The 27,196-nt window shown below is 55.1% G+C and overlaps 2 protein-coding genes across 2 annotated transcripts in view; one reads left to right on the top strand and one right to left on the bottom strand.

Annotated features, from left to right (window-relative positions):
• The first annotated feature begins 411 nt into the window (after positions 1-411).
• Positions 412-12,917, top strand: ITGA10 (integrin subunit alpha 10). Its single transcript, XM_069794212.1, has 30 exons — positions 412-582; positions 2,057-2,168; positions 2,692-2,789; positions 2,945-3,033; positions 3,140-3,254; positions 3,344-3,471; positions 4,254-4,402; positions 4,961-5,111; positions 5,274-5,439; positions 5,540-5,613; positions 5,907-6,051; positions 6,619-6,767; positions 6,860-7,003; positions 7,377-7,580; positions 7,707-7,837; positions 8,100-8,266; positions 8,409-8,551; positions 8,649-8,756; positions 8,836-8,921; positions 9,004-9,145; positions 9,462-9,554; positions 9,638-9,714; positions 9,840-9,923; positions 10,033-10,117; positions 10,180-10,293; positions 10,377-10,478; positions 10,579-10,692; positions 10,820-10,915; positions 11,012-11,125; positions 11,239-12,917. The coding sequence occupies exons 1-30, from the start codon at positions 531-533 to the stop codon at positions 11,293-11,295; spliced, it is 3,489 nt and encodes a 1,162-aa protein (XP_069650313.1). The 5' UTR covers positions 412-530; the 3' UTR covers positions 11,296-12,917.
• Positions 12,642-27,196, bottom strand: part of RNF115 (ring finger protein 115) — a 21,009-nt gene continuing 6,454 nt past the window's right edge. The window contains exons 2-9 of the mRNA XM_069794230.1: positions 22,649-22,707; positions 21,437-21,488; positions 18,519-18,730; positions 17,926-17,997; positions 17,669-17,741; positions 15,724-15,817; positions 14,277-14,392; positions 12,642-14,131 (exon numbers count right to left, since the gene is read on the bottom strand). Coding sequence (XP_069650331.1) covers positions 14,000-14,131; positions 14,277-14,392; positions 15,724-15,817; positions 17,669-17,741; positions 17,926-17,997; positions 18,519-18,730; positions 21,437-21,488; positions 22,649-22,707 — 810 coding nt within the window. The 3' untranslated portion in view covers positions 12,642-13,999. The remainder of the gene's footprint in view (positions 14,132-14,276; positions 14,393-15,723; positions 15,818-17,668; positions 17,742-17,925; positions 17,998-18,518; positions 18,731-21,436; positions 21,489-22,648; positions 22,708-27,196) is intronic.

The following is a 27,196-nucleotide window of genomic DNA, read 5'->3' as shown; positions in this document are numbered from 1 at the left end:
GTGACCCTAAATCCACAGAGAACCAAGGATAGCAGCGGGCACCCCAAAACTCCCTATCCCTACACCCCCAGCCTGAAGTCAAGGTCCCCGGGGAGAAGAGCTGGGTGTCCTGGCCACAGCTGTGGGGTTCAAGCCTTCCTGGGGTTGGGGACACCATGGGACACGCTTCCCAGCCTATGCACGGACTGCTTTGCCAGGAAAAGGGGGAAAACCCCTTCAGGAGCACCCTGAGCATGCCATTGTCGCCCCAAACCCTGCACGTCCCTGCCCCCTTCTTCCCTCTCCTCTTTTTTTTTTTTTCCATGTTTTTCTCCACTTTGCCTTTTTTTCCTAACTCCGTCCCTCAAAAAAAACCAAAAAAACCCCACTCCAGCTGTTTATTTTTAGCAGCCAATTGAAGATGAAGGAGGAGGAAAAAAAAATATTTAAAAAAAAAAAAAAAAGAGGAAAAAAAAAATATCCTGTATGGAGACAGAGTAACCTTTGAGCTGCTCACAGCCGATGCTGGCGGCTCCAGCGACGGTGGGGCGATGGAGGGTGGTAGGTGCCGATGGCTTCTTCCCGTGCTGCTCCTGCTCCCAGGTAATGTCCCCCAAAAATCCAGCCAGATTTGGGAAAAAAGGGGTTTTTTTGGGGGGGAGGGATGTGTGAATCGGAGGCATTTGGGGATGCTGCGGGGTTGGGGGGGGCTGGTGCTGAGCTGGGTACCCATTAACCCAGAGCTCAGTGATGTGGAGATGCCTCCGCTGAGCTGGTCAGGGGGGTTTTGCAGGAAAAGCACCTGGTTTTGGTCCTTATCCCACCTCCTCAATATATTTTTTGACTTTTTCCTGCTGGAGGGGGGATCCCAAAACCTCCCCTGGGTTTGGGGATGGGGCCAGGAAGGGGTTGGTGCCAGCATGGAAGGAAGCCAAACCCCGCTAAGAGGAACTAAAAAAAAACCCTTCAATGGAAAATCTACTTTTTGGGGGGAAAAAAAGACAAAAAAGCTTCCCCCCCCAAGGGAGAGGTTGGTGGCTGGGCCCCCAGCCAATCTCTGTCCCATCTGGGCATGTCCACGCTCTCCCGCCGTGCCTTGCCGGTGGAGAAACTGAGGCATGCAGCCAGCGCAGTGGCCCTTGGCCTCCCTGTGCCTCGGTTTCCCCATCCAGAGCTGGGAGAGGAGGAGAGGGGATGGGGGAGGGGGGGGGCAGCACTTTGTGACTCTTTTCAAGTTTGGAGGCAAACGCAAACCCCTTGGGCCCGCCAAAATGGAAACCCCCAAGTTGCCCTGTCCACCCCAGAGCCTGCTGGGGTGCTGGGTGCTGCATTTGGGGTGCTCAGTGCTATATGTGGGGTGCTTGATGCTGCATTTGGGGTGCTGGGTGCTATTGTGGGGTACTCGGTGCTGCCTGTGCGGTGCTTGGTGCTGCATTTGGGGTGCTGGGTGCTATATGTAGGGTGCTTGGTGGTACATTTGGGGTGCTCGGTGCTGCCTGTGGGGTGCTTGGAGCCACAGACGGGGTGCTCAGCACCCAACACTCAGGACCTCTTCCCCCCTCCTCGAGACACCCACTACCCCCAGGCCCGGCTCCCCCCCTTTCCCTGCACAGTTTCACCCCAGCAGGGCAATGGGCACCCCAAGCACCCATGGGTGCCAGGGCCATGCCACGACTCCCCAGCCAGCCTCTTCATTCTCCCACCCAAAACCTGCCGAGGGGGGAGCTGGGGTGGGGGGGCATCGCCCTGCCTAATTACGGGGTTGTGGCTGGCAAATGAGGCAGCTGTGGCATGGCCATTGCAGGTCGCACCCATCCCCATGTCCTCCCCGTCCTCCCCTCCCATTTTAATTCCCCACTGGGTGGGAGACGGGTGCTCCCAGCAGCACCCGAAAAAACGGGGCGGGGGGGGGGCTTTGCATGTCCCCCTGCAGTGCTGAGGCTGTCGTGGTTTGGGGGTTGCGCCGAAGCAGTCCCGTCCCTATAGATGGGTATAGGGTGGCGGGGGGCCTCAGGATGCCTCGGTCCGTGGGTGCCCCCACCCTCAGGTCTCACCATCCTGCCCACGCCCCCCCTAGATCTGTGCGTGGGGTTCAATGTCGATGTGAGGCACCCGCGGCTCTTCCACGGACCGGCCGAGGCCCAGTTCGGCTACAAGGTGCTGCAGCGGGTGGGCGGCGGGGAGAAGTGGTGAGTGGCACCCATGGGTGGGGGGGGACAACGGGACACCCGTGGGGCTTTCATCCCCCCCCCAGCACAACCCATGGGGCGGATATGTGGGGCAAGGCTAAGGGATGGGGGGGATGCGTGGCTTGCGATGCCCTGAAGAGGGGAAACTGAGGCAGGGAGCCGGGCAGCAAAGCCCCCTCGGTGTTTTCTGGGGGCAGAAATGGGATTTTAAGGTTCATTGTGCTTTGCCCTGACACAGCTTGGGAGTGGGGGGGACATGAAAATAAGAGTCCCGTCAGTAAATCCGGGGGGGGCCCCAGCGGCTGTGCTGGCGGTTGGGATGCCGATCAAAGGGAGGACGGACAGCCAGCCAGACAGACAGACGGAAACCGCCGGCAGCCTGGTGGCGGAAGCACCGTGGCACGATGCCGGTGGCGGGGGTGGGCAGGGTTTGGCACTGTGCCCCAAAATGCTGCGGCCGAGCTGGAGCGGGGTGTTGCCGGTGACCCAGCCAGTGTCCCCTCACGCTGCCACGTCCCCGCAGGCTGCTGGTGGGGGCCCCTTGGGACAGCGACCGCCAAGGTGACATCTACAAGTGCCGCGTGGGACCCCCCAACACCAACTGCACCAAAGCCAACCTCGGTACCACCATGCCCCATGGGGATGGGTGGCCATCTCTGTACCCAGCTTTGCCCTTTCCAGGCTGGCATTCACCCCGGTGAGACCGCCAGCGGGGTTTGGCGGGGGGGGGTCTCACCCCGCTGCTGACCCCTGGCATCTCTTTCCCTGGTGCCGAGGATCCGCAGCCCCGTGGCTCTCCCCGACCCCAGGCTACAACGTGCACTTTGGGATGACCCTCCTGGACTCCAAGGATGGCGGCTTCGTGGTGAGAGGAGCCTCCCCCAGAGAGAAACTGAGGCACGGCTGGGTGCAGGGGCCGGGTGCCAGCCCATGCTCTGTGTCCCCGTGTCACCCCCCTCCCCCCCGGCCAGGCTTGCGCCCCGCTTTGGTCCCAGGCATGCGGCACCTCTGTCTTCAGCACCGGCATCTGCGCCCAGCTGGACGGTGACCTCCGGCCGGTGGGGACCATTGCCCCTACTGCACAGCGTGAGTGGGGGGATGGCTGCGGTGTGCGGAGCCCCATGCTGGGACGTTGCCACGCCGTGCCGGTGTGAGCTGCGTCCCTCCTTTGGCAGGCTGTTCCACCTACATGGACATCGTCATCGTCCTGGACGGCTCCAACAGCATCTACCCCTGGTACGAGGTGCAGAACTTCCTCAGCAACATCCTCAGCAAGTTCTTCATCGGGCCTGGACAGATCCAGGTGAGGTGGCATCCCCAGGGCTGCGCCAGCGTCCCCAGGACTGTGCCAGCATCCCTAGGGCTGTGCTGGTGTCCCCGGGGCAATGTCATGCCCAGGGTAACGTCATTGTCCCTGGGGCAATGCCATCCCCTGGGTACTGCCATCATACACAGGGCAATGCCATCATCCCTGGGGTGATGCCATTGTCCCCAGGGTAACGGTGTTGTCCCTGTGGCAATGCTACCTTTGGGGTGATGCCATTGTGCCCAGGGCAGTGCTGTCGTGCCCAGGGCAGTGCTGTCGTCCCCAGGGCAATGCTGTCTTCCCTGGGGCGATGCCAGCCTTGGGGTAATGCTACCCCTGGGGTGATACCACTGTCCCTGGGATGATGCCAGTATCCCCAGGGCGATGCCATTGTCCCCAGGATGATGTTGTCATCCCTGTGGCAGTGCCACCCCTGGGGTGATGTCAGTCCTGGGGCAATGCTGTCATCCCTGGGGCGATGCTACCCTTGGGGCGATGCCACCCTTGGGGCGATGCCATCTCTGGGGTGATACTGTTGTCCCTAAGCCATGCCATTGTCCCCACGGTGATGCCATCATCCCCACGGTGATGCCATCATCCCCGCGTTGATGCCACTCCTGGGGCGATGCCAGCTGGGGTTGCTTTCAGGGTGGTCAAGGGTGCACTTTGCCGGCTGGGGCTGTGTTGCGGGGAGGGGGGGCACGCTGCACATTTTGGGGGGGACATTTTGGGGTGGTGGGGTCTGAGCCCACGCACTGAGCACCCCGTCTCTGTGGCAGGTAGGGGTGCTGCAGTACGGGGAGCGGGCGGTGCATGAGTGGGTGCTGGGGCGGTACCAGACAGCAGAGGAGGTGGTGGAGGCGGCCAAGAACATCAGCCGGCAGGAGGGGCGGGAGACACGCACGGCCTTCGCCATCCACCAGGCTTGGTGTGCACCAGCAGCGGGAGTGGGATCAGGGTCGGGATTGGGATCAGGGTCGGGGTTGGGGTTGGGATCAGGATTTGGATCAGGATCAAGATCAGGGTTGGGGCTGGGATTGAGGTCAGGGTCAAGGTTGGGGTTGGGATCAGGGTCAGGAGCGGGATCAGGACTGGGACAGGGGTCAGGATTGGGATCAAGACGGGTTGGGGTTGGGATCAAGATTTGGATCAGGATCAGGGTCAGGATTGAGGTTGGGGTTGAGATCAGGGTCAGGATCGGGGTCAGGATTGGGATTGGGGTCAGCATTGGGAGCGGGATCAGGACTGGGATTGGGATTGGGGTCAGGACTGGGATCAAGACTGGGGTTGGGGTTGGGATCGGTATTTGGATCAGGATCAGGGTTGGGATGGGGGTTGGGGTCGAGATTGGGATCAGGATCAGGGTCAGGATTGAGGTCAGGGTCAGCATGGGGAGCAGGATCAGGATTGGGGTTGGGATCGGGGTCAGGACCAGGGTCGGGACTGGGATCGGGATCGGCTTCACACCACCCATCCTTTCTGGCAGCACCGAAGCCTTCAGCCCCGAGCGGGGCGGGAGGGCAGATGCCACCCGGCTGATGATTGTGGTGACGGACGGGGAGTCCCACGATGGCGAGGAGCTGCCCGAGGCACTGGCGGAGTGTGAGAAGCGCAATGTCACCCGCTATGCCATCGCGGTGAGTGCCCCGGCCACCTCCCTGCCTGCCAGTCAGGAGCAGGCACCGTGCCTTGGTTTCCCCATTCCCCCTTTATGCCATGCTGGGGTGGGGGACCCCCATCCTGGCTGCGTTGGGGTCAGGATCTGGCCTCCAGCCAATGCTGGACCCCCCTCTCCCCAGGTGCTGGGGCACTACCTCCGCCGGCAGCAGGACCCTGAGGATTTCATCCGTGAGATCAAGTACATTGCCAGCGACCCGGACGAGAAGTATTTCTTCAACGTCACTGATGAGGCCGCCCTCAACGACATTGTGGATGCCTTGGGCGACCGCATCTTCAGCCTGGAAGGTGATGTGGGGCCAGATCTGGGCCTGGAGCCCAGGGAGGGCTGCAGAAAAAACAGCTGGAACCACATCTGGAGGAATACCATCTCCTTCCCCCACCCCAGGCACCCATGGGTACAACGAGAGCTCCTTTGAGCTGGAGATGTCCCAGATCGGCTTCTCCCTCCATCTCCTGGAGGTGAGGCTGCTGGAACGGGCAGGATCCAGCCCGGGGAAGGGCTAGAGGGAGGGGGAGGGCAGCAACCGCCTGCCCCAGGGGCTTTGCAGAAGTGGAAAATAATCCTCAGCCCTGGGCTTGTGCATCCTTGTCATGCTGGGCACTGAGTGTCCCAGATGACATTTTTGGGGAGGGTTTGGGGACAGTGAGGCATCGCCATGCACGCAATGTCCTCGAGGTGTGACACGTGCTTTCCCCCAAAGCTCCCATCCTGCTGAAGCATCGTGTAACCCCCTCCTTTGCTTCCCTGCCAGGACGGGATCCTCTTCGGCACAGTGGGAGCCTATGACTGGGACGGGGCTGTGCTGGAGGAGAGCCGGCGTGGCCGCATCATCCCACCCCGGAAAGCCTTCGAGAAGGAGTTCCCACTGGAGCTGAAGAATCATGCAGCTTATTTGGGTATGGGGGGGATGTCCCAAGGGATGTGGGGTGAACTGGGGATGCTCCATGTCCCAGAGATGTGGGGCAAATGGGCAATCATCAGCAACTAAGGGATCCTCGATGTCCCAAGGATGCTGGGTACCCCTGGGATGCTCAGGGCCCTGAGGATGCTCAGTGCCCCAGGAATTCTGGGCAAAACAGGGATACTCAGCACCCGAAGGATGCTCGGTACGCTGGGAATGCTTGGTACCCCAGGGATGCTCAGTGCCCCAGGGATGCCAGGCAAACCAGGGATGCTTAGTGCCCCAGGGATGCTCAGTGCCCTGGGGATGCAGTGCAAACCAGGGATACTCAGCACCCAAAGGATGCTTGGTGCCCTGGGGATTCAGGGGGGACTGAGGATACTGAGCACGCCGGGGATGTGGAGCAAATGGGATGCTCAGTGTCCTAGGCATGGTGGGGAAACAGGGGATGGTGGGTGCCCCAGGGATGCTCAATACCCTGGGGACACAGGGTGGCTGAGGAATGGCCCCACCAGCACAAGGGCTTTTCCCTGCTGCTGACGCCCAGGGTCTCCCACCTCAGGGTATGCCATCTCCTCGCTGCGGTTGCCCAGCGGGCAGCGCCTGTACGTGGCCGGAGCCCCTCGCTTCCAGCACAAGGGCAAGGTGATCCTCTTTGAGATGGGCACCACGGGGACCGTGACAGTGGCCCAGGCACTGACAGGGGAGCAGGTAGGTGCTGCTGGCAGGGGGAGGGGGCGGGCAGCCATAGGAAGGGGCTGCCGGCAGCCCCCAGCCTCACACGACGTTGCTGCGACCCACAGATCGGCTCCTACTTCGGCAGCGAGGTGTGCGCCCTGGATGTGGATGGTGACGGGGTCACTGACGTGCTGCTGGTGGCAGCTCCCATGTACCTGGGTGCCCAGAGCAGGGAGATGGGGCGGGTGTACCTCTACAGAGTGGGGCAGGTGAGGGGTTGGCGGGGGGATGCAGGGGCATCACAGCAGGTGCAGGGGGATTGGGATGCACAGTGGGGCTGGGGGATGAAATGGGATTGGGGGGGGACACAGCAGGGTTGGGGGAACAATGTAAGGTCAGGTGGATGCAGCAGGGTCAAGGGGATGTGGTGGGATTTGGGGGGACTTGGCAGGACTGGAGGGACACAGCAGGGTTTGGGGGGGGGTCACAGCAGGGTCGGGGAGATGCAGCAGGGCCAGGGAGGACACACAGCCCAGGGGATCCCCCTGCACTCCTCCCTCCATCTCCCGAGCCTCACATATGGAGCACATGGGGCTGGACCTGGCACCATGGGGTACAGAGGGCTGCCTTGTGCCCCTTCAGAGGCTGCTGGCCCCTGCCGGCACCCTGCATGCCGACAAGAAGCCGCAGGACTCTCGGTTTGGCTACGCCCTGGCTGCCGTGCCGGACCTCAACCATGATGGCTTCAATGATGTGGTGGTGGGGGCTCCGCTGGAGGACGGGCACCGTGGTGCTGTCTATGTCTACCACGGTGCCCCGGGCACCCTCTTGCCCAATTACAAGCAGGTGAGATGGGACCGGGGGTGGGCTGGGGGGTCTCGCTGCCATCTGGGTGCGGGCTCCGTTAGGTTGAGCACAACCTTATACAAGACAGCAATGAAGCCACTGCTTGGCCTGCTCTCACCTCCCCAGCGCATCGAGGCGGCGGCGCTGGGTCCAACCCTCAGCTATTTTGGGCGCAGCGTGGACGGGCAGCTGGACCTGGACGGGGATGGGCTGGTGGACCTGGCCGTGGGGGCGCAGGGGGTGGCTGTGCTGCTGCGGTGAGTCCTGGGGACAGGGACATGTGGAGGGGACAGCTCTGGGCCACCATGCTCTGCAGGGCCACTCGGCTCAGTCCTGCCTGGCGGGATACTTCCAGGCATCTCCTGGACTCCCCTGTGCCTCAGTTTCCCCTTGCAATAAGAGGAGGAGAGCCTGGGGATGGAGCAGGGATGGATGTCACAGTCCCCATGAGTATCCTGGTGGGATTCGGGGGACAGTGCTGTCCCTCCCTGGCGTGTGACACTGTCCCCTTGCTGCCAGCTCCCGCCAGATTGTCCAGATCAACACATCGCTGACCGTGGAGCCACCGGCCATCAACGTCATCCAGAAGAACTGCCAACGTGGCGGCACCAGAGCTGTCTGCCTCCGGGCCAGGGTCTGCTTCCGCGCCGGGACCCGTGCCCGGGGCCAGCAGGACAGGGAGATCGGTGAATGCATCCCTGCAGCATGCCCAGGGTGTCCCCTGGGCTTCTCCAGGAGCATCCCTGGAGTGTCCCCAGAGCATCCCCAGGGTGTTCCCAGCCCCGTGGGTGTCCCCAAACACTGAACCCCATCCTCATCCCCACACAGAGCTCCAGTACAACGTGTCCCTGGAGGAGAGGACACCAGGAGCCCGGGCTGCCTTCAACTCCGGTGCCCGGCGGCTGCTGCAGCGCCGCCTTGAGCTCTCCCTGGGGAGGCAGAGCTGCCTCCGCTTCCCCTTCCATGTCCTGGTGAGCCATGGTGGGACCCCTCCCTGGGACACCAGTACCTTTTTTCAGCTCCCCCAGGAGCACAGGGGGCTAACAGGGACCCCTCCACCCTCTCCAGGACACCACAGACTATCTGCGACCCCTCAGCTTCACAGTGAGGTTGGCCATGGCCGAATCCACTGGGCCAGTGCTGGATGAGAGGTCCCCCACCACCATCCGGAAACTGGTGGGTACTGGAGGGGGTGGCCGGATCCAGGATCAACCCTGGTGCTTCCAGCACCAGGATCACACCTGGCTCCTTCCAGATCCCCTTCTTCAAGGACTGCGGGGAGGATGACGAGTGTGTCACGGACCTGGTGCTCAGGGCCACCATGGACATTGTGGGCTCCAGGTATGGGGTGTCCCTAAGGTGTCCCCAGGGCTGAGCCATGTCCTGGGAGCCCCCAGGGCTGTAATCTCCCTCGCTGCTGCAGGCAGAGCCCTCATGTCCTGCGCAAGGGCAGGAGGAAGGTGGTGGTGGACGTGGTCCTGGAGAACAAGAAGGAGAACGCCTACAACGCCAGCCTGCTCCTCCGCTTCTCCAACAACCTCCACTTCTCCAGCCTCGCGCTCCAAGTACGGGGCCATGGGGGGATCCCCCAGACTTGTATGGCCCCCCCCAGTCCATCCAAGACATCATAGTCCTTCTAGCCCTGTACAGACCCTCCGGCCCATCCCAGGACAAAGATTGGGGTCTCTCCAGTCTTTTATAGACCCTCCAGCCCATTCTTATCCTGAACCCGTCCCAGGTGGGAGTCCATTGGGTCCCCCAACTGATCCCAGGTGGGGTCTGTGTAGCCCCCTCACTCCTGTGCTCATCCCAAGCCCCCCAGTTCCAGCCCCCTGTGCTCCTGTCCCTGTCCAGCTGTAGGTAATGTCTCCCTCTCTGCAGGACACCAGCCCGGTGAAGCTGGAGTGCACGGCACTGCCGGGTCACCGCCGGCTCTGCGGTGTTGGCTACCCTGTCTTCCGCTCACTGGCCAAGGTAGGGGACTGGGACACCCCCCGGGCCACCCCCGGGACCCTGTGCACCCATCCCACCTCACTGATGGCCCCGCTTTCCCCCAGGTCTCCTTCACCCTAGAGCTGGAGTTCAGCTGCTCCGTCCTCCTTGACCGAGCTGAGGTCACCCTCGAGGCCAGCAGGTAGGAGCAGGGCTGGGGCAGGAGGGGGGGGGGGGGGCTGTACCCCATAGGTTGGCCGAGGCGGTGGGTGTGGGGGTGTCTCGGGGTCCTCCTGAGCTCCTCACAGCTGCATCTTCCCCCTCCAGTGACAGCACGGAGGCGACGCTGGAGGACAACGTGGTCCATCTTTCTGCCCCCATCCGCTACGAGCCCGACCTCTTCCTCTCCAGGTAGGGCTGGGGGGGGGGCGGGAGCAGGGCAGAGCTGCGGGGCGGCTTCATGGTGCTGGGGATGGAGGCAGCAGAGAGTCAGGATTCGACTGCGCTCTCATCCTGGCAGCGATGCCAACCTGCACCGGTACGAGGTTCACCCACTTGGCACCTTCCCCCATGGCCCCGGCCCTGAATTCAAGACCACGGTGAAGGTAAGGACATATGGGGGGTGGGAGGTCCTGGGGGGTCCTGGCTCACCCAGCTCTCCCCCCAGGTGCAGAATTTTGGGTGCTACCTGGTCCGAAACATCACCCTCCACATGGCCCTACCAGCCCTGGGCTACCGCCATACCACCTTCCTCTCAGTCACGCGTGTCCTGGCCGACAATGTGAGTCCATCATCTGAGCTGGGGGTTCTGTCGGGTCCCTGCACCCTCCCAGTGCTAAACCCAGCTCCTCTCCCCCCACCCAGGCTACCTGCATGCTGCGGACCCCCCCCGAGGAGCCACGGCAGTGGGGAACGGCCACGGTGGTCCCCGTGCACCCCGAAGACCTCCTGCATGTGGACAGGCTGGTGAGCATCACTGTGATACCCCCCTTGCCCAAGCTGGGGTTTGGGGGTGGCTGGGGGGGGGTGTCCCCTGCCACATCACTCAACATTGTTTTCCCCATAGGACTGCAGCAACGCCTGGTGCCAGGAGCTGAGCTGCTGGCTGGGACGGCTGGACCGTGGTGGGGAGGTCTCTATCCACATCCTCCGCACCATCCACAACGACTTCTTCCGTGGGGTGAGGAGGGGAGGGGGCAATGAGGAAGGGTGACACTCCCCCCATGCTCTGGCTGGGGACAGAGTGAAGAGCCCAGGGTGGGAAATGCAGCTTGAAGCCCCCCCTCTCCACCTTTCCCCATCCCCAGGCTAAATTCAGGAGTGTGAAAGTCATCAGCATGATCTGGCTGGGGGTCCCAGAGAGCAGCGTGCTGCTGCTGGAGGAGGGGGCACATCAGAGGGAGGTAGGAGCCCCCCTGGACACTTGCTGCCCCCCAAATCTGGGGCACAGGGCTGTACAGACACCCCCCATCCCTGTTTCCTCCTTTCTTTCTCCGCAGATGGTGCTTGAAATCATCCAGGGGAAACGGGTGCCCATCTCCCTCTGGATCCTGGTGGGCAGCATCCTGGGAGGGCTGCTCCTCCTGGCACTGATCATCTTCTGCCTGTGGAAGGTGAGAGCAGGGTTGGGCTCAGCTTTGGGGAGGGGGAAGGGGAGGCACAGTAGGGGACAGGGGGACTCTGCCCACTCCCCTTCCTCCCATCCATCCTCTCCCTCTTGCCCCAGCTGGGCTTCTTCACCCGCAAGAAGCTCCCCGAGGAGAAGGAGAAGGAGGAGCAGTGAGGGCAGGTGGTGGCCCCTCGAGCCCAGCACCATCGAGAGGGGACACATCCCTTTCTCATCTTTGGGGACAACCAGGGGCTCGGGACTCTGCCACCCCCTCTGCCTCAGCTCCATCCTTGCGGAGAGCAATGCCTCCGTGGGGGCTGGATTGTGCTGGCACACGGATACAGCCAGGTGAGGTCGGGGGTTCAGCGTCGGGGCAAAGGAGCCCCCCAAGGTTTGACCCAAAGGACTTGGGGGTGGTTGTGGAAAAGGGAAATCAACTGGGCTGAAACAAGCAGCTCCACCAATAAAGCTCAGCCCTGCGGAGATGCTCAAGCATGTGGTACCCGCTGCTGTGCTCTGCCTGCATCCCTGATGCACCCTGGCCTTGGGGATGCTCCAGGAGTAGAAACACTTCCCAATCCCAGAAAAACCACCAAACCCCTCTGGAGTGACACCAGCCAGGGCCAGGAAATATAAAGGGATGGAGGGGAAGGGGGGGAGGCATGCATGGCCCCTGGATCCCCCAAAGGGCTCCAAGGTCCCTTCAGCCCTACACCTCTCCCTGCCTTTGCAGGGTCCTGCCCAGCAGACCCATATCTCCTCAGGGCCCAGCAAGACTCCTGGCAAAGAGATAGGCTTAAATTCTGCCCCAGGGGGAAGAAATCCCTGATTTCAGGCACTTCAGGGCTGAGCTGGGACCATGCACAAGAGGGAGGAACTAGGAGCAGAAACCTGGCACAATCCCAAATATCCCTAGGAGGTGTGCAGCCCCCCCAGCACCCCCAAATGTCACCCTGAAACACTGAATAACAGGGAAAAGCAATGAGAGAAACCCAGCAAAGAAAACACTTAAACCAGATCTAGCTGCAGTTAAAGCGTTTTCCCTTTTGTTGTCACTACCCAACATGGCCAAGAGCCATTTAGCAGCTCTTAAATCCCAGCCCAGCCCTCAAAAGCACAAGATGAACAGGTCTTCCTGCTTTAAATGGAGGCCAGCTGAGCAGGGAGAGGGGGGCCAGAGGATGCAACAGCAGAGTGCAAGCTGCTTTTCTAGGAATGAGCCCGGCAGGTTGCAGGGAGATGGCTCATGGCTGCATATGGGGCAGAAGTCAGCAGGCCAATCTCTCTGCTTTGCTCCCCCCCAAAAACACACTCCCACCGCTTAAAAAAAAAAAGGTACAGGCAGCAGCACGCAGCTGGAAGGGGCATCTAGCTGAACCCCCATCCCCACCCCCTCTCACCAGAAAAGCCCTTTACAGCCACCCCATGAGGCTTATTTCCATCCCTGTTAGTCCTCCGACCGTTCCCCGAGCTCCTCAGGCACCTCTCCCAGCCCCAACAATCCTTCTCCACACCTGATCTTCTTTATAAAGGCCTTTATTTGACTTAATAGCAAACAAAACACTAGTTTAAATCAAGTGTACGTAGTACACTGTTTACAGCAATGAAGCGGCAACATGTTTAGACGCGACCTACCTCTCCCTCCTGCCCACTGCCAGGCTGAGCCAGGGGTTTGACATTGCCATGTGGTGGTTTAGTGGGTGCCATAAGCACAGAGGTTATTCAGAAGATAAAAACAAGAAGTCAAACGTGGATGAAATGTTACAGAAGTGGGAAAAAAACCCAACCAACCAAAATAACCAAAAATTCCACAAAAATAAAGAGACTCTCAAAGTTATCGGACTAAGGGAGAATTAAGATTGTGTGTTAAACACTGAGGAATCGGCCGTTAAAATGGCTATGCACAGTTAGGTCTGTTTTCCTAAAGGATGCCTTTAATGTGGTCCATATGATACAAGCCAGCTAAGGATCCTAAATGACTCACTGTGGGTGGGGGACAGGTTAGGACAGACCTGGGGACACAGGCACATGGCGAAGGGCCAGAAAAAAAACCCAAACAAACAAAAATAGTCCACAACAAGACAGAAAATCCTGCTTGGTGCATTCCTGTTCCCAGAACTTGGGGGTTCCTGAGAATCCCGAGCACACTTCTCTCCACCAGCATGCCTGGGGAAGAACTCCGGAAACCCTCCAATGCCTCCATCTTCACCCCTGCCTCTCCCTTGAGAAAACCTAGAACACTATTTTATAGACAGTCACCTGAATTCAAGAGAAGAGGGGGCAAAAAAAAAAAAAAAACCCACAACAAAAAAACCTCCTGGATTTGATTCCGCCCAGCTGGTTTGAGGGGCAGGGAAAAGGGTCAGAGGAGAGAAGTCAAAAATCTCCGTTCCACTCCCGCCTTTACTACAAGGAGCAAACCAAGTGGGACATTTTCCCCACACAAATTTGCCATCTCTTTGCTGGGGAGGGGGGAGGACAGGGAGCGAGGACAGGGGGGAGCTGACCCTGTGCTGGGGAGGCTGCACAAGACATCTCAGGACCCCAACGGGGTCTCCCCAAGCCTCCCTGCTCCAACTCACTCCCCCTCAGACGGGGCCACATTTGAAGTAAAGGTTTCACAAGTATAAAATCAAGTCAAATCACTCAAAAGACTCTGAATTTAGGACTAAAGAGGCGATTCCAATGGAGACGTGATTCGCTCAGAGATGCTAAGTTTCAGGAAAAAGACAGCACTCATTGCAGTAATACCACAGGGTGGGTTCCCTCCCCTGCCCTATATTTCCTGCTACTCTTTTTTTTGTTGTTTGAATTATAATACAATGTACATCCGTAGTAACGATACTCTGTCCCGAGCCCCCAGGGAAGCCCTCGAGCGTCAGAAAGTCCATCGATCATGTAGTTGGCTTTCACTACTAAAGCTGTTACTCGCTGAGGCCTCGGGGTTTTGTGTTTGCCGAGTCGAATCTTCACCTTTTAAGCTCTTCCTGCACACTGGACACGTGTCATGCTGCAAGAGAAATGTGGGAACTTCAGGGAAGTGCCACTCATATGGCTGCTTTACCCAGATAGTTTCATCCCATCAGACACGCAGGGCTTGGCTCGGAGACGGGGCATCTCTCGGAGCCCCCAGACCCATGGTCGCAGGCTCTTACCAGCTCTAACCACGGCACGATGCAGTTGCTGTGGAAGAAGTGATTGCACGGTAACTGCCGAACTTGCTCCGCTACTGTGTAGTCCTCTTTGCACACAGGACACTCCAAACCCGTGTCTGGAAGAGATGCAGAGTGAGGAGGGTGAAGCAGGCAGCTTTAGCTCTCTGGGAACACAAACTCTGGTCTTTACAAGGCAGGGTCTGTTTGCATGCAACCTACTGGGCATGGCAGCATTCAGCAGCCAGGTACCAAAGAAATTCCTTACGTTCTCTGCATATGACTGGCAACAACAACAACAAAAATCAAACTAAGGGTATTTTAGCCAAATCCTGCCAAAACTTCCTCGCCCAGAATAAAGGCGGTTTTGCAAGGCTGGTGGGGGATGCTTCCATTGCACATCCTCCCCTTGCAAGAGCCCAGCAGGCTGCTGTGCACCATCGACCACAAGAGATGGCAAAAACCCGATCCCTCTTTCTTTGTACCAAGCCCGTAATGCTAACGCAGATGTCCCAGCCACATGCAGTGGGGAGACCAAGCTCCCAGCCTCTCTCAACTGCCAGGCTGCATGGCCTGAGCTCTGTCAATTCAAACAGGCGAGACTGAGCATTACAACATGGAAATTCTTGGCTTCCCAGACAAGAAGAGGAGACATGGGTATATAAAAAGCACCAGACAAAAATATCTGTTGTGGAGACGGCTTTTCTAATCAAACAGTTTGTCTTAATGGAGCATTTTAGTTTCCAGTAATAGAGCAGCTCGGAGGGAAAGGGATCTTCTGAGCAGCCTTCAGAGACAGCCTTCTGCAAACACAGGGAGAAAAATCCCTGGGGTGAGCTAATTGCAAAACCATAAACGTTATGAGAAACCCACAGGTCTTTGCTGCCAGCTGCACTGCAAGAACCTTTGAGTTTTACATGACATTTCCAGAGTAGTTCAGCAGGAATACGTTCAGAGCCTCAACTACCAGCCCTGCTGTGAGCCAATTTGAAAGGGAAGAAAGCAACTCACCAAGACCAGCTCTAATGAGACCACAAACAACAGCACAAACAGATTTTCAAGGAAGGTAAAGCAATCAGGGGTTTGGTAGGCCAAAAAGGCAGCACTTGGGGACTGCGCAAACACTCTGCGGAACGAGGAAGGTCTTTGCTGATGGCCTGAATTGGCAGAGATCTGAGAGTCCCAGGAGAACTGAACACCAGAGGTGACAGCAGGAGCAAAGCTCAGGATCTCCTGAGCTGGAAGACGCGAGTGTTTCCAGCCCAAGTCTAGGCAGTAGTTCAGGAGGATGGAGCAGCACTGCCTTCTATCCTCCCACATCAGCCAGGGAAGCACAAGGACACAGCAAAGAGGCTGATCCTTAGCAGAAGGAGTGGGGGAAGCTCAGGACATGTACATCAAAGCATCAGGAGATGAGTGACATTGGACGCTGATGCCTGATTTCACCTACCGACTTGTTCCTGAGTTACTGTCACTGTCGGGAGAGATGAGATCTTCTCTTTGTCAGCTGGAGGTGGTCCCGTGTTTTCCAACTGCCCCAAGAGCTGTGGAGAAGAAAACATGCTGTGCTCAGGAGTAGGGACACTGTTTTGCTGTGCAAAGCATTGTCCTACAAACATGGAGCACACTATGTCCCAAAACCGGACAGCCAGGCACAAGCAGCTCAGCACAGGCTGTCCCTGGGGGATGTCTATGACCTGGTCCTAATGCTCCTGAAGTGACAGACTTCCCATGCAGGCTGTGTCACAGCTGCCCCACCAGACACATTCCTGTTGCCCAACCCTAGAAGCAAGCTCAGGTCATTTCATCCTAGTTTAGATATTCAGTGCACAGGTGACCATTCCATCCTCTGCAGCAATGTTTTCAGTGTTGAAACCTTACTTTCATGCCTCCAATCCTGACAATCCCCCTTCTAACATTGCTGCCCTCCAGATATTTCCTCTTGCATCAACAGCTGGGAGACTGAAGAGCTTGAGTGGGAAGGGACACATTGCCACAGACATGGAAGAGGGTGCTAAGCTACCCCTGGAGAATTTTGAACTGAAAGGGAATCGGTAGAGATGTTTCAAGATGAGGAAGAACCTCATACTGCAGAAACAAGGGAGACTGAGCACCTTCTGCCTCTCCCAATGCTTGACCCGGGTTTCAGGAGGGAAGAGGAGACCTCCCAGGGCCATAAAGAGAAGCTGCTTTAGTCTAGTACTACCACCAAACCAAGGAGCAGCCATACCAAAGCCTGTTCTCCTGTGGGTCTGTATCTCCTGCATGGAGCCTCCAACGTTTAACACAGACTGAGCTCAAGCTGCAGAGATGGTGCTGACTGCACCTCTTTTCCTAGCGTTATAGTTTCATGACTCATAGAAATTTTATACTGTTAAGACCCAGATTCACCTGGCAATCAGCTCAAATGGGTTCAAACACAGTCAGGGAGAGCACAGAGAAGCATTTGCAGGAGTCTCATTTAACTTTGAGGGCCACATTAAGATGCCTGGGATGACATGAAACCCCGGGATGGGCAGGGCTGCTGCTCCAGATGCAGACAACAGCTGAGCAGAGCCTGCATATCCGGCCTGAATCTGAACTACAACATCAACTCCACTGCACTGCACTTGCCGGGGCTTGCTCTGCTCTGCTGGGTGTGGGGTGGGAGGAGGAAGGTGCTGTCTCCGAGCAGCCGTGTGGGCTGCAGACTCATTTTAGAAAGCGGTGGTGAGTAAGGCAGGCAAGATGGGTGTGTGATGCAGCCTGGGAAGCCAGGGGCTACTTATGAATGGCAGCAGATGGCTTTGCCAGGCACTTTCAGGAGGTGTCAGCACGACAACAGCAGCCAAATTAGCTCTCAGTAAAGCATCCGTCTGCTCTTCCCATCCCAGTGATGCCAACACCCTGGAAGAGACGGTTTGTGGATGGAGGCTGGACACCCCCGATCCTCAAAGGAGCCAGACAATGCTTCCAGAGAACAGGAGGAGACTCGGCTCATCCCTCCACAAACCACAGGGGGAAATGGGTCACAGCTGCAAATTGCTGAATTTGGCAAGAGATCCAGGGCTGATGCTGGGAGATTTTCATCCTCAGCCTCTGCTGAGCCCACTGGAAGGCACCTGCAAGCCTTACACCACACATGGGTTGACAGAGGTGAACTCAGACACTGTATTTCCACAGGAATAAGGTCTGAGCCCCTGTTCCTAGACCTGAAGATGCATCTGAAGATGCAGGGCACAAGCAACCACCAAGCCAGAAACCTATGGTCTGTTCATAGTCCTCATCTGAAACCCAGGGCTCATCTCCAGCAGCAGGACTGACCAGAGAGGAACACAAAAACTTAGAGGCACAGATCAAAGCCCAAGCCAGCCAGCTTGGGACTTTCTCCACCCAGGCAATTATGAGGGTCTTACCTGGGTGACAATAGCATCAAGGCCGCTCTGTCCCCACGCATAGTCCCCAGGATTCGAATGCAGCATCCCACTCCTGCAGATGGGAGCAGAGAGTCAAGGAAGCTGTTTCAACCACCCCAAATGTGCCCCAAGGTTTGAACAATCCTCCCAGAGAAGCCACACTGGGGAAACGGAGCTCCCCAGCACCAGACCACAGCTCTTTACTGGTGTGGACAGCCGTGATCAAAGCCACAGTCTAAACCACGCTTGCTACTCACCAGGAAAAAGGGTGTTGTGAGCCAGGAATCGCTGAGTTTGCAAAAAACCCTGCAAATATCTGCTGTATTATTCTAAAGAGGGAGGAATCAAAAGAGAAAAAAAAAGAACAAGTTGAGCAAACAAATACACGGCAGCAGCAACAGTTTAGCAAGAATGGGCTGCAAAACACGAAATACTGCTCCGATCGATCGTAGCCATGTTGTTGCAAGACTCATGCCTAAGTAAATCCCTCTGCAGAAAGGCGAGCCCTCAGACAGAGGGACGGCACAAAGAAACAAGGGATGCTAACTCATCAGAGTGTGGGAGGGTTGGGAGAGGAAATGACTGAGTTTCCCAAGCACTGACTCGTTTCCCTGTGGCGAGGGTTGGCACGGTTACAGGCAAAACCCACCTTTCCCACCATGCAGCTTCAATTCGTGCCGAGGGGGATGAACGGTAGAGCATCTGATGTGAAAACCTGTGTTTTCTGGGTCCAAGGGTCACCTACCGTTAAGTGCCAGGATCCCATTTCATCAGGTTTCTCCCCATGATCCCACATTTCTTCCACTGATGGGGGAAGGAGACAATTCCAGGGGGTAATTTAGGCACTTACCCTTCGATAGCAGGAGACCTGTCAGGGCGTGAGCTGCCCCGGGATCTGTACCTCCGTGTCATGGGCAGTCGCGGGGGTCGGCTTGGTCCCCAGAGGTCAGCATGGGCTTGGTGGCCCCTCTCGTTGTCCCTGCTGTCTTGATCCAGTGAGCTGCTACTCAGAAAGGGTCTGAAGTCAGGAAAGAACATTGTGTGGTCCAAATGGTCCCAAAGCTGGGGGAAGAAAAGGGGAGACACAAACCACGCACAGCTCTGTCACTAATCCTGGTGACTCCACTGCCAACATGGAGGCAGGGAAGTCCACCTCGACAGAAGCAATTGAGCAAATTCATATGGTTGCCATGGCTCCCTGAAAAAAGTCTGGCAAACAGACTTAATTATAGTCCAAACTAATCAGAAGTACCACCCCTGGGAAGACCAACATGTCATCTCTTTCCTGCTATGTACAGATCCCAACAACATATTTTGTTATGCCACCCCAGGGCACTGTGAGGGTTGGTCTCTCTCTCCAAGGGCTGGGATTTAAGGGGATATTTGAGCCTCAATTGCCACGGGCTCATTGATTGTTCTGGGTCCTCACAGCCACAGGCAGCAAACAGATGTGGTCGAGGGAACCAAAGCACGGCCCAAGAAAGAGGGTTTGTGTCTCCGGTTGTGTCCTCCAGTTCAGCGAACCCAACACTGCAGAACAGAGCAGCATGAAATAGCCGATAATGAAAGGTCTCACACACGTCACGCTGTTTTGTGGGGTCCATCCACACAAGTAAAGCTACAGCAGATCTACCTGCTGCTGGTAGTGCAAAAACCCACCTGCTCCTTGACCAAGTCAAACTGCCAGCCCTGAGCCCCTCCAAGGGCAAGGAGGGACACAAATCAAGAGCTGCTGGGGGTAATCAATGGATCTCTGCAAAGCTCCTGGCTATGCTCCCCACTGCAGGCTGCCAGCCTGCAGAGAAACTGGGGGGTGCACAAAAACACCCAGGAACCCAGAGCAAGGCATCCCCATCCTGACCCACAGCTTGAAGTGGAGAGCCCCCTCAGCGACCCTCTCCTGCAAAAGCCATTTTGTTTTATTCCTTCCATGATTCAGATCACCCATGGAATAAAGTAACAGCTGAGGGCACTGAAGATTTATGATGTAGGTTTAGGAAAAAAAAATTCATAGAGGACAACAAAACAAGGAGCATCAGACAAGAAACCCTCCATGTAGCACTCGAGAGCAAGCTGCTGCTCACACTTGATATGCGCAGGCCAAGCTCCATGCTGCAAAGGTCATATTCGAAGGAGCAGTGCCCTTGGATTTACTGTGGGAATTAAATGCCACAGAGCGTAACATGAGGGTTGTTCTTTTCTTATTTGTACTAGACCCTCATCATGTGTTATGACATGATGAGAGCAGCTTAATTTCCATTTCACACTGAATTAGCTCACTTTAAAAGTCTCTTGGATTGCCTGGTTCAATCTGGTATTGGAGGAAAGGGAGAAGTCAAGTTTATGACCTGTTCTCTGAATTAATACCCTGCAGATGAGAGTTTTGCTTGTTCTCCTGCTGATTATGATCAAGATAGAGCTCTGCCTGCAGCCGCCCTGCTGAGAGAAGACTTTCATTTATTATTAATTCTAAAAGCCATTTAAACTTACATAGTGCCTTTCATGCAGAGGCATCCCAAAGCTCTTTGTAAACTGACACGTGGGCTATAAGACGAGATCACTTTATCTTGCTGAAACACGGGCATTTCTGGGATACGGTGCTGGGGAGGAGCAATATAAAGGCAACAGTTTTGTTCAGAAGACAAATGGATCCAGCTGAAGATTAGGGGAGGAGAGGCAAACCAGCTATATGCAGGCAACGTGGAAGCAAACAGGAGGGATCCAGATCCAAAACTCAAAGCTGTAGAGGAATTTCAGTTATTTGGTGACCCTGTTTCTGGCACTGAATTGAGTGGCTTTGCTGCAGCATGCGAAGGAGGGCTCAGCAACAACACAGACCCCCAAATCTACCCAGGGATAACCCTGGCCGATGAGGTGTGACTCAAGACATCGGGGAGCTCTCCTGGCAGGACTGAGAAACAGTTAAAACTCCTCAATAACTGAGCAAACAAAATAACTTGATCTTTGAGCAAGGTCTGCTGGCAGAGGAGACGCATAGAAATTTTATTTCCATCTGTTCTACGCAGATCAGCTGAACTGCTGAAGGGAAATAGAGAGCCCTGAGGAATGGAGCCTGCAATCAGAGTCTAAAGCCGCCCTGCCTTCCCCAGCTCTGGAAGAGGAGCTGCTGCCGCAGCCACGAGCCCAAGGTGACTCAAGCGAGGCCACAGCATGAGTTCAGGGTGCGTATTCACGGAGCTCAACTCAGGCTGTCGGCACGTGCCTGGCTGTTTGAGACTTTAGGTAATGGGGTAAGAAAAGACACTTCCAGCACTCGCTGCCCAACACCCCCTGCTCTGAGGTGCACGCAACTGAATTACACGCAACTTTGTTATGAGTTTGGACTTTTAGACAGTTGCATTTCTGGTAAAACTCAGAGCAGAAATGAGCAGGGAGGAAAGGGCAGTCAGGCAACACCCTCCCTGGCTGGCTGAGCGTCACCGACACACATCCCAGCATCTGCCAGCACTAGGGGCCAGTGTGTCTTTCTAGTATCCTTCTTTTCCTGCCCTGCCCAGTGAGCAAATCTCTGGCAGGTCTCAACCCTGGCAATGTCAACAGTCTCCTCAAAATTTGCCAAGTTCCTGAAAACTCTTAGGAAGATCAGCTGTCCTTTTTGCGTAAAGATTCCTTGACATGCTGCAGCCGGAGCTGAGACTGAAAACCTCTTCATGGCTACAGGTTTTGTTTTGTTGTTGTTTTGGGGTTTTTTTTTGGTTGGTTTTTTGTTTGTCTGTTTTTAAAAAAAAGCAAGACAGCAAAACTCACCTCTGCAAACTGTGTGGATGGGCTGTCATCTATGCCACTGCCATCTAGAAAACTGGAGAAAAACAGGTGAGTGAGAGGAGGTCACCTCTCCAGAAATCAGCTCCTCTTCCAGGGTTAAACAGAGACAGGAGCTCGTGTGAGCAAGACAGTCCCCGTGTGGTCTGAGAGAGAAAGGGATGAGCAAACAGAGCCTGCCTGTGTGAACACAGTGGAATAATTCCTAGGGACAGAAAAAGACTATTAAAGTTAAAAGGCTTGTTTATGTGCTAGCATGCTGTGCACAACCTGACCATGGAAGAAGCCTAGTTTCTAACTATCCAGACTCTGGAAAAGCCTCCTAAGAGGAGGCATTTGAGATGGAGCTTCGTCATTCTGCAAATGGGATTGTGTGCCAAGTGTCCCAGAGGACCCCTCCAGTCTTGCCTTAAGTGATAGATATACACTCATATTTAAGAAGACGACGTAGTGTGACATTAAGTCATCTCCTCAGTGACACCCAGCCCCAGATTCCTGCTGTGGCAAGTCTCAGATAGCAAAGGTTCACGTAATCACTGCTGCCCTTTCATCTCACCTACCCCCAACCCAAATAAAGCAGTTTTCTCAGCAATGAGAGACCAAACATAGTAAGTGGATCATATATAACAGACATCATTTGGGATCCCTAATTTGCTGGCACCGTGTTCTGCTGGGTGACCAATGACCAAACTGGTGCTCCTGGAGAGAAAAGGTATTTCTTTCTCTCTTGGCCTGAGCTGTGAGATTGGAGAGGCAGTTGGGAGACTGAGCTGGGGCCAACACAGGAAAAAAGAAAATAAAGGTACTGTGAGTCACTGAGATTCAAGATTGATTCCTAAAAAAAAAAAAAAGAAAATAATGCTTTTTGCTCTAATAGACCAAAGAAACAGGTGTCCAAAACCTGTAAGCACTTTTGTTCACAGGACCTTGTACAGCCTTAATTCACAAATCCCATCTTCTTGGAAGTCTGCCCCAAACCCCTCCACGTGGCTCTAGCATGAGACCGATAGCCGCTTGTATTTTCAGTCTCATCCCGTATTAAGTCCAAATTCACACTAATATATAAGCTTTTCTTTTGCATTCCTTATTTTATCCTTGTTGTCCACAGTTTTTAGAGGCTTTACACCATGCATCTTACAAACCCAGAAGAAATGTAAGCATGTGGTAAAACAAGTGGTGCATCGATGTGTACGTTACCTGGAATCATCTGTGACTTCTTCGATAAAGCCAGATTCACATCTTGGGCAAGTGTACTCCTGTAAAGACAGAGGAAGCCAGTTTTAGCCACCAAGCACTTAGCTTGTGATTTCAGGAAAAAGACAGAGCTCAAAGTTACACGAATCTAACAGGACTCTAAACAGAGTTACAGGAGTCTAACACGGATTCCTGATCTCCACCTCCCTGTAAAGGCACTCTGGAAGACCAGAGTTTCGGTTTCATTAAGAGGATTTCAAAGCCCAGTGGTTACAGCAGATATTATTAACCTCAACTGACAATTGTGGAACAAAAAAACGCACCCATACCAAGATCACACAAGGTTAGTGGTGGACTGAAGAAAAATAAATTTAAAAAAACAACACACCTACAGACAATGACATTTAAGAAAAGAGCCATTTACAAGCCTGCTGCAAAGCACCAGGACAAGGCCAGTTCCCAGCCACGACGACGGAAAGCAAGTCACTTGAATTAAACTGGTGTCAGAAAGCCGACGAGCTGCTGGCAACGCAGCGCCAACAGGGAGCTGGATTTGCTGCCGCTTGCACTGTGAGGAAGACGGCTCTCACAGGGAACTTACAGACATGCTCTGCAATTACTAGAGTTAGAAAATAAATTTTTTTTACCTTTTTCCGCCAAACCATTTTCATAAAAGGGAACTCCATATGTAAGCCAGGCTTGCCAGCTGTTGATCACCGATACTACCTCTGCCTGTTGCTCTCTCCTCCCACCGAGCACGCCATCCCCTTACCAAGTGAATGATTTGGGCCGCAGAAGAGGGAACACACAGCCCCAGGGCTGCTTTCCCTGGCACATCACCTGGATAAAAAGCAGCTCCTCCCAAGGCCACAAAATTCTAATCCAAAAGGCTCAAACATGCACCTTTCCCACTGCTGGCTCCCTCTGAGCCTGCCCTGCCAGCTGAGGCGCTGCCGGATCAGTAGCAAGGTGCTGGTCACCAGTAAAGCAGGAGGTGGATGGGTTTGCTCTGTGGTTGCAAAGCTTTTAAGGATGGGAGAGAGGGAACTGGATAATCCAGAGGCTTCCCTGCTCTGGAATATGCTGCCAGGGCCATCAAAGCAGGATCTGCTGCAGGGAAAGATAAGAAGCCAGGCTGGGCAGATGCACAGACAGACACGCACAGCCAGAGCACAAGGCATGGACAAGAGGCACCTCTGGGTCCACCTTGCAGCAGTTCCCTGAACGCAGGGCCCTATGGGCAGCCCCCATCACCTCCCTATCCATAAGCAGGGAGAAAACCTCCTGTGGCCCCTCTGGACTCCTCAGCCCATGCTCATCTGGTGCTACAGAAGTGCAAGTTCTGTGTAAAAGGTGGGGAAAAGCTATTATCTGGCCTCCCCACCTCCAGCCCTCCTGTAAACCAGCCAAAGGAGAAAAAAAATCAGATTCTCCCTGTGGTTCCTCACCCCCCACACAGCATTACCAAGAGGGACACCCCACCCAGGGGCAAACACACACACAAGGAATATCAACCAGGGCTTGCACCGGCAGGGAAAGGGCAGAAGGGCTCCATCCTCACAACTACATCAGCACAGCAACACCCCTTTACCAGCTATTTATCCACCAAGAGAAATACAAGGACTGCTCCCCAAAAGGAGAGCATCCTTGTCAGCCTTCACCTGAGAGAAGGGCACATCCAGCTGCATGACCACACGGCAATCCCGGGTTCAGCACCAGGAATCAGAAGAGCTGCTCACAGAGAACCACGGAGGCAGCTGAGCTTTTAGGTGCAGTGGGGAAGATTTCTTTAGAAGAGAAAAAGTTTTCTGTTTTCATTACAAGCCCTCATTTTGTCCCAGAGCCGTGGGTCAGCTTCAATTTAGGGCAAAACATTGCCAAAACCAAAAAGCACCCCCAGATCCTCCTTCCCCAGCCCACCCCGCTGCAGGAGACAGAGCACTCCCAAAACCCACGCTCTGGGCAGTGACTTTCCAACCCATGATTTGTGGAGTCTCTGTCCAAAAACCAACCCTCCTGATAAGTCTTGCTTTCTTTACTCACGCTTCCCAGACAGCAGATAAAAACCCTGCCAGCATCCTGTGAGCCACAGCCTTGAGCCCTTGGTGTCAAATCCTGCTACCTAGGCCTGGAGCCTGACAAGGAAGAGGAAAGATAAGACACCCATGCCAGTGGTACACCAGTTGCTCCAGCTCCTTCCTTTGAACTCCCAAAACGCCACTGAGCTCAAGGACTGATCAAATTCCTGGCGCAGCGTTACCGGAGCTGGGGCACAGGCGAGACATCTCCCAGCCCTGTAACACAACGCCTTTGCGGAGGCAGCTCCAAATTCACCCACATCTTTTTTTGCCTTCATGAAATGCAAGCTTCGTCTTCCCATCCCCTGTCACCATACAGCTCAGTCTCATTTTCCCACTGAGTCTGTGTTTCCCTGGGAATGGCACATAAGCCCTCTAGACACCTCAATTAATCTCATTTTGCTTTCCCCCCCCAAGCAAAGCATTAGCTGGCAATATTTACCAGGTGCTGTGCTTACGCAGGGGCACCTCGCTTGCCAGCTGGAGCAGCTTCAAAGATGGACAAGAGTGCGGCAGGGGGCTGCCCACAACAGCTTCGCTCCCAAAACATGCATGACACCCCAGCCTGTGACAGGAGAGGTCGAGCACAGGTTTTCACAAAGACCCATTTAGGCAGCCAAACATGTGGTATATTTTCAAAAGAGCTCCAGCCTTGAGTATAATGGGAACTGATGGATGATGAGCTCTTAGAAAGGAAAAAAAAAAAAAAAAAAAATCTGCCTGGGGCTTTCGGCTTTGCATCTGTGAATTGCAAGGCTAACGAGAATAGATGCGTGCATTTGAAAGGGGAACGTGCATTGCTCGGTTCTGCATAGGAGCAAATTGTGGGGCTAAATGCCACCACGGAGAGCAAGTCCACAGCCGGGAAGGCTGGGGGGTATAGCATGGACCCACCTCTGAACCAAAATTACAATACAGGAGGGGGGGGAAAAAAAAAAAAAAAAAAAAAAAAAGGCTCTTCTTTTTGGGAAGGTTCTGCAAAATGCAGAGTACTCTCAGGTGTCCCTCTTCAGAGATGTTGGATCTGAGCTGCAAATTAGAAGCAAGGAGCAGTGAATGCCTGGTATTTTTTAAAACTAATGAATACATACCAAATCTAAAGCTAGGCACTAAAATACTGGGGTCAAAAAAGCTCATTTCATACTATGCCACCAGGCTTCAGAGTGATACCGAACCAGGAAGATGTTCTGCGCTGTCTAAAAATCCTTCACCTAATTCATTTCCAGCATTTTCCCTGTCAGAATGACCATGTTGGAAAGATTTTTTTAAATTTTTTTTTTTTTTCTTCCTAAACTTAGCAGCAGGCCATGCCATCAGGGACACTGCAGGTCTGATGTGTCTCTGGAAGCTTTTGAATGTTTCTTTTTATGTTATAATCTGTATGGAAATTACCAGCACCTTGCCCAGCAGCTCAAATCTATAGTCAGAGCATGAAGAGAGATAAAAATGGCATTTGGGATAAATAGCAACAGGGGGGAGGGAGAAGGGAAACCAGAACAGACAACGGGAGGCGGGTGGGATACTGCAGAGCCGTTGCATGCACGGAGAGGCACGGGCCCTTCATCTTACCTACCTGCTTTCTGTGAGAGGTTTAAGGATGCATTGGACAGCCCCAGTCTCTGCCAGAGCCTCCTGCTTGCACAGAGGAAACTCCATGGGTGCCCCACGTCCTGAGAACTGCCACCGCAACCATTTTGGTGAGCACAGGGACCTCATTCCCCAAGCAGGATCCCGCCACAGTGCAAAGAAAAAGACTTTCCAGGGAAGCCGGCAGCATCCTATCACTCCAACTCCCCTTCAGCCTGGTGGTCTGTGTTTCCCAGAAGGAAAATAAACCAAAATCCCATCAGAAGCCCTCGCTGCCTGCGGCTCTGTCTGACAGGAGCCCAGTGTGCCCTGGTCACAAGAGATGCAGGCTCATTAGCTAGAGGAAAGCAGCCAGCTGATTTCTTTAGCAGCCAGAACTGGGTGGCACATACATGGCTAGCCTAAGCACGTCTGTCAGGAGCGATGTTGCTAGATTTGATCCTACATCAGGCCAGAAAGGATGGACTAGAAGGTTTTTCAGCATCTGGTTTGTGGGTCCACATACCCAGGCGGTCCCCCAGTCCCCCTTCACCCCCAAAACAGAGGGAAAGATGCAAATTCAATTCCAATTAAGAAGCAAGCAAAGGCGCATGGCAGAAAACCAGTCTAAGATTTGAGGTCCCCACAGAAAACTGAATTTAAAGACTCTAAAACACCAGGAAAAGCAACACGCAGGTTGCTTTGGTCCATCTGCTGTGCCATTTGGGTTCTTGGGCTGAGCAGGCAAAGCAAGGCACGTGGCCAGGCTCTGGCAGAGGCACCGTTTGTGCCTTTGCCCTGTTCATCATCCCACCCAGACGCACAGCAAGCCACAAACCACCAATTCCCCCCCATCAGTGTCACATCCCACTCAGGGGACCCTACACCACCCAAGCGCCCTGTGCCA

This window comes from Haliaeetus albicilla, chromosome 10, assembly GCF_947461875.1.
Source record: "Haliaeetus albicilla chromosome 10, bHalAlb1.1, whole genome shotgun sequence".
Lineage (NCBI taxonomy): Eukaryota > Metazoa > Chordata > Aves > Accipitriformes > Accipitridae > Haliaeetus > Haliaeetus albicilla.
The sequence above is the reverse complement of the archived record's forward strand: the minus strand, read 5'-3'. Positions and strand labels throughout refer to the sequence as shown.